This window comes from Alligator sinensis, unplaced genomic scaffold (assembly GCF_000455745.1).
Source record: "Alligator sinensis unplaced genomic scaffold, ASM45574v1 scaffold216_1, whole genome shotgun sequence".
Lineage (NCBI taxonomy): Eukaryota > Metazoa > Chordata > Crocodylia > Alligatoridae > Alligator > Alligator sinensis.
The window spans coordinates 3,915,676-3,922,480 of NW_005841868.1; the positions used below are offsets into that span (position 1 = coordinate 3,915,676).

At 48.0% G+C, this 6,805-nt stretch overlaps 1 protein-coding gene across 4 annotated transcripts in view; it reads right to left on the bottom strand.

Annotated features, from left to right (window-relative positions):
* Positions 1-6,805, bottom strand: part of ZMAT5 (zinc finger matrin-type 5) — a 23,843-nt gene that overhangs the window by 8,742 nt on the left and 8,296 nt on the right. For all 4 annotated transcript variants that reach the window (XM_025193352.1, XM_014526356.2, XM_025193343.1 and 1 more), the window contains exons 2-4: positions 3,701-3,862; positions 2,059-2,121; positions 1,697-1,777 (exon numbers count right to left, since the gene is read on the bottom strand). In XM_025193352.1, coding sequence (XP_025049137.1) covers positions 1,697-1,777; positions 2,059-2,121; positions 3,701-3,827 — 271 coding nt within the window. In that variant the 5' untranslated portion in view covers positions 3,828-3,862. The remainder of the gene's footprint in view (positions 1-1,696; positions 1,778-2,058; positions 2,122-3,700; positions 3,863-6,805) is intronic.

A 6,805-nucleotide genomic window follows, 5' to 3' on the forward strand; every position in this document is an offset into this window, starting at 1 on the left:
ACAATGGAACTCCTCTGCCCTGCACTCAGACTGCACTGCTCCCTTCAGTGCATGAGTGGAGGTCACAGAGCCCAGCTTCAGTGTATGAGTGGAGCCCAGTCATCTAGGCTAGATGCTCTGTGAACAGGAATCTTAGAATCTTAATGAAAGCTTTATATCTGTAAGGCAAAAGGAGTTCTGCAGGACCTAGCTCTCTTGCACACCAATTTCCCCCCTCAACAACCAACCTATTTTACACAAAATCACTGCCAATAACAAGGGTAACTGGAAAACATGTTTGCCAGGGTCTGGAACAGCAAGCCAGATCCCTGCCCATGCCTCAGCTCCACTGCAAAGAATGCTTGGTCCTACTATAAACAACCTGAAATGGCTGGAAGTTGTACAAGTCCTACCAAACAGCATGACTTCCTTACCAGCCCCAGGGGAATCCAGCACCCAGGGCTGTGTACCTGAAAGGACACTGATAGGCCCTGGTCAGGCAGGCAGGAGCAGAGGAAATAGGTAACAGGATGGCAAGATAGATACTGCCTTTCCAAGGAGGGCTGGCGGGGGCAGCAGGGACAGCTGGAGTGTTCCATCTCCCATGTGGCCCAACTGGAAGGATTTGTATTGACTGCCAGCTTTGTTCAGTTATCGATCTGCAGAGAAGCCTCAGGCACTCGCAGACTGACTCAGCAACAGCAAAGCCTCAGACAGCTTAGTGTTGTTTCACTCTGTGCTACTCCTTTGAATCCATAGCAGCTTCCTTTCTCTCAACCAGATCCCAACAATAGATCAAGGTCCTGAGACAAATACCCCCATTTTAACACTCTCTCTCTCCCTCTGCTTTCTTGAATGCTTATAACTGTACAAGCAACATTCAGCATCAGCTGGAAGAGTAGGGAAATGACCCATTTTGAAGAGGTCCCTGATATTGGACCCCTGGGTTCTCTTAACCCCAGGAGGAGACCTAACCATCCTCCCTTTCCTTTCTGACTAGATGGGAAGAGTCCCACACTTTCTGTTCACAAATGGTCACAATATGGATGAAAGTCACTGCCTCCCCCACAGGCAGACAAGGAGAGCAGCTCACATGCATACAAACCTCAGCCCCATCCCAAACTCCGTTACCCCAGAAAGGAGAAACCCTGGATCATTTCTGAAGCCAGTACCCTGTGCACTCTTCATAGGGTGACCCAGCTGGCCAAAGGCTAAGCTGGCCCAGGGACCAGAGAAATGGTGCCCCTGTAATTGTATAAGACAATGTTAGGGAAAACTCATATGAAAGTATGAGTTTGGGGGATGTGATGTATTGGTGCCCCCTGCTGGCAACAACTCATAATATAGCTACCTAAAAAACCCAGGGGGCACAGATAGCCCAGTCCACGTTGTAGCGCTGAACAGTAACATACAGCAACTGTATTCCTTAGGTCTCCACCTGTACAAGGAGATCAAAAGCAGGATCCACACAGAAGATTACTGCATGTACAGTACTGCTAAAGCTCAGATGGTAACAAGGAAAAAAGGGGAGGGAGCGGGATGGCTGGATCCACACTCCTTTTGCTGCACAGCCATTCTGTGGAGACATTCTTGTACACAGGTTACCACTATACAATTGATCCTGAACACCTCCTTATTCCCCAGCATGCTCTGCAGCCAGCATTCACATTCTCTCTGAGACATCAATAGGCATTTTCTTGTTTCCATCTCCACTCACCATGTACCTGTGCACTCAGTCTCTCCAGGTCCATCTCGGTCATGTGGGAGAATCTACAGTTGGATCCAAAATCGCACTGGCCTGGAAGGAGAGCCAAACACAACTATATCAGAACAGCAGGCACTATGCATGGGGCAAGATTTCCCCTATGCACTGGGGCACACAAACCCACTTTCATCCTCCATGTATAAATACACATATGAGGACATATATGTATGTCTACCAGCTCTACACTACCATTTGCTAGGTGCACAGATGTCAGGGCTCCCCCAAAGCAGCACTGAGCTGTCTGGCAAAGGGATTTGCTGGACTAGAACATCCTGGTTATTACTGCATGGAAAGTCACCAGACAAAGGACTAACCTGTTTGTAGAAATTTCCTGCAGGGCTTTTTGCTTTGCTCCTCCTGCAGAATAGCAGCAGCATCTGAGGGAAAATAAGAAACTGGGAAGATTAGTGCCATCTTACCCCAAAAACCACACCTCTGCCAGCTCGTTGGTGAAAGGCCATTTTGAACAAGAGATACTGTGTCACCCCAAGATAGTACACAGGGCAACTGCTTTGTGAGTGGCCATTACACACAAGAGGTGTGAGCATAGCCAAGGAGAGCTTGGTGGACTACTGAAACCAATGACTGTGTTCCTTATTTGCAGTCCCTGCTTTTGGTCTTCACTGGCTGTGGAAAATCAGCTTGCTTTCTTTCTGCTTTGCATTTCTTTCCCAGCCAGGCAACAGAAATCAAGTGTGGGGCCAAAGCAGAGTCTCTGCAACGCTTCTGTGTGGGAGAGTCAGCTCAGGTCAGTGGTATCTGGGGCTTTTCAACAGTTCTGAAAGTCAGACCCACTGGATCTCTGGTCAAGGGTCCACTGCATAAAACTAAAAAGGGGGGCTTTAATTTCTACCAAGATTTTTTCCTAAAGAAAACTAGGAGGAAATAGGCACCAAGTTCAGGGTGGAGGAGGCAACTCCCATGGTTTTCAGTGGAAGTTGTACCAATTAATGTTGGGTACCATTAGGAACTGCAGTCTCTTCCTAGCCAAGGGGAAGGCGAGTGCTGTGAATCAGTAGAGGTCATGGGATACAGCTGCATGAAGAGAGCCTAGAACTGAATGAACATGCGGCTTGCCCTGCCCACCATTAACCCCTTCTGGGGAGGGATCATCAGTCTGTCAGCAACAAAGAGTCACCTACATTTCCACAGACCAAACCTTGTTCCCAGTGATGGCCCTACAGGGTTGGCCTGTGCCAATTTCAGCCAGAAAAGCTATTTGCCCACCCAAGCCAGACAAACTCCTGGCTAAGAGGAGCATCCTGAATGTCTCAAAAACACTAGGTCTTCTCCTGGGCTAGAGTAAAGTCATCTGCCCAACTCTCTGAGCTCACAGTTCCATGAGTCCCTGAATTCTCTTCCTTTCCCACATCCTCCATGGCTGAGGTTGGCCTAGCTCCATCCCTGCAATGTTCCTAGTGGTCACTTCTGCCTTGACCTCTCTGCTGTTGGAATCCCTGTCCTGGCAATCACACCCTAGAGTTCCCAATCCCTGCCCTGTGCAGGTAGCTGTTTTACATTCTCACACATACAGTTGCACTCCTCTGCGCTGTTCTCTCCAGTATCCCCTGCCTTCCCAGTCAAAATATAGTTCAAAATAGCCCTCCTGGTCTTCAGAAGCTGCCTAATCCCCTCCTAGAACTTGCTTTCTTGGTTTTTCTAATGCTTTCTTTGCAGCTTCTACCACCTGTAATTGCTCTCCTGGTTCTTTCCAGCTCACTTCAAATCACAAACTGACATCTATGATTCCCTGCCCCCACCCCAAGCACATGGTGCTTGTGCCTCTGGAATAATCTGGCAGTCCTACAATCAAATCAGAATTGCTCCTTGTGACAAAATGGCACAAATGGTACTCTACACAGATGACCAATGTTGATCCAGACTCATTTATCCCCGCTACTCTCCCACCTATGACCCACCTGCCTGTGAAAGTTTCACACAACTGGCAGCACCCACCTCGGAACAGATCATACCAAACCTTCTTGGCTCGCAGGTGCTGCACCCCATTCAGGTGTTTCTTCCTGTTGTGCAGGTTGTCTTGAAAGGATCGGTCACAGTAATCGCAGAAGTACCTTTTACCCATTTATCCTCCAGCAGATGCATCCACGTCACTGTTCCCTGCAACACAGCACCAGACAAAGCCTGAGTTCCCTGCAGTGCCCACTCTCAGCAATAGACAAGCACACTCCAGTGATTCACAGGTGTACAGCTCTGGCAGCCAGTAGATAGTATCTTGAATCCTTTCAAGCTCAGTTGGGGAGGATGGGGATGGACAGAAAGGAAGGGGTGAGACCAGCTAATTTATACTATTGCCTGACAACACAGAGTCTACTGGATCCTGCTCTACATTGCCCTGTGGGAGAAAAGGCTTCAATTTATATCCAGCCTCTTACTCCACAAAACAGGAGTAGTCAAGAATATGCCTCCTTTCCTGTCGTTTCTTGACTGGGATAGAGTCCAGATCATCCAAAGCAGGGATATCAGACAACTCCACAACCTGCACAGGAAGAGAATGGAGACCCTGTGTTTTTGCTAATGAAGATATCCCTGCCAAGGTGCAGGAGGGGGAGGAAGGCAGTCCAAGAACAACTGTTTTAGATGACAAAGGGCTGTTATTGCTCAATCCTGCATGGATCTATTGAGAGCTTAGTATTGCTTTACAAATGCTAACTGCAATCACAGAATTGCTTTGTCCTTATCCTTTCTTCTACCCTCCATGCCACCAAACTACTCTTCTTCAGTGGATTCCTCTCCTCCTACTTCAAAATAAATACAGGAAGGATGTGCCCTTCACTCCTCTGGACACTGCTCTGACAGTGAATAAAGTTGGACAAGCCCATGGTTAACTGAGAAAAGCATCTTTGTTGGTGGGATTCTAAGAGGCCATCAGAAACAGTCAGGCACCACCCTGCTCTGTCCCTTCACATACCCTGCTACAGGAGAAATGCCTTGTGTGGGAAGGGGCATGACCCTAGCCTTGAGATTTTGTGCTGAGGAGCAGCCCACAGGCAGCCCTTAGAAGAATCAAAATATGAAGACAGCCCTTGGGTGTCTGCTTTACATCTGGGTACACATTAGCATCAGGAGCAGCCCTAAATTGTGGAGGTGGAAAGGTGGCTTGCAGTTTCACATGCGCCTCTCTCCAGTTCCTCCGTGCTGTATTTTATGCTGCGCACAGAACCTTGGCCCCTGGCTGCAGAAAATTCCCTCTCTTGGAGTATAAGGGATGCCTTATAAATGCTAAAAATGTTTAGGTAGATGTATAAACTCTGAAAGTTACCATATAGTTTTGAACAACTTGACAGTGAAGTCTGCAAAAAGTAGCATGAAAACCAACACAAACAATCAAGACTTATAAATAAGATACACAACATTCTTAGATTCATAGATTGTTAGGGGCTGGAAGGGACCTCGCAAGATCATTGGGTCCAGCCCCCCTGCACTAGGCAGGAGAGACAACTGAGGTCAGGTGACCCCAGCAAGGTGACCATCCAGTCTCCTCTTGAAGATTTCCAGGGTAGGCGATTGCACCATTTCTGAAGGGAGTTTATTCCACAATCTGGACACCCTAACTGTGAAGAAGTTAGGCCTACTGTTAAGCCTAAAACGGTCTTCAAGGAGTTTATGGCCATTACTCCTGGTTTTCCCCAAGGGTGCCCTGGTGAACAGCTGTTTGCCGAGCCCCTCATGTACTCTCCTGATGTAGCGGTAAGCTGCTACCAAGTCAACTCTCAGTCTTCTCTTTTTTAGGCTGAAGAGGCCCAAGTCCCTCAGCCTTTCTTCAATGGTTCATATTCATACCGAGATCTATTATTACCCCGAGGTCCCTTTCAGTCGTGGTGCTAGTCAGTTTGGCGCCACCAAGCCTGTAAGTATGTGAGGGGTGTTCATCCCCAGGTGGAGCGCTTTACACTTTTCAATATTGAACTTCATCTGGTTCTGATCTACTCAACTTGCCTGCCTGTCTAGGTCAGCCTGTATGTCCGGCCTATTTTTGAGCGTAACCATGCTCCCTCATAACTTGGTGTCATCCGTGAACTTGGCCAGTCAGCCCTTCACCCCCACATCCAAATCATTGATAAAGATGCTGAAAAGCACTGGACCAAGCACGGACCCCTGAGGGACACCACTGGCCACCTCTCACCAGGACGACACAGTTCTATTCGTTAGAACTCTCTGGGTCCTACCCCGCAGCCAGCTTCCTACCCACCCGTCTCAGTTAAGCCCACAATCCTCCAATTTTCTCATGAGAACATCATAGGATACCAGATCAAAGGCTTTCGGAAGTCGAGGTATACAAAGTCAACCTCCTCTCTCTTGCCCACGTGGCGAGTTACCTGGTCATAGAAGATGAGATTGGTAAAATAAGACCTGCCTGCAACGAAGCCATGATGGCTGTCATTCAGAATCCTGCCTTCTGCAAGCATGTTGCACAGACTCCTTGATTAATTTTTCCAGGATTTTCCCTGGGATAGAAGTTAGGTTAATTGTTAGCTGCCCAGGTCCCCTCTCCTCCCCTTCTTGAAGATGGACACAACATTAGCCCTCTTCCAGTCTTCAGGGAACCTTCCCCGAGCACCACGAGTTTTGGAAGAGTTTTGCGAGAGGTCCCGTAATGACGTCGGCCAGCCGATAAGGCCCATTCTGAACCTTATCTAGTATGATTTTCTCCTTAGTCCAGTGAAATACCGAAGCAAAGTAGTCATTCAGGAGTTCAGTTTTCTCCTGCATGTTGGTAAGCAGCTGTTCCCCTCCCCACTTCCCCCGAGTTGTTAAGCAATGACCCCACACTTTCATTTGTTCTCCTCCTGTTCCCTAAATATTTAAAGGACTTCTTATTGTCCTTGAGTTCCATTGCTAGTTTAAATTCAGTCTTTGACTTAGACTTTCTAATCTGCTCCCTACGAGTGCAGGCCACTGTTGTATAGTCCCCTTCTTGGGGACTGTCCCAAGCTTCTATTCATAGTTCATAGATGTTAGGGTCAGAAGGGACCTCAATAGATCATCGAGTCCGACCCTCTGCATAGGCAGGAAAGAGGGCTGGGGTTAGATGAACCCCGC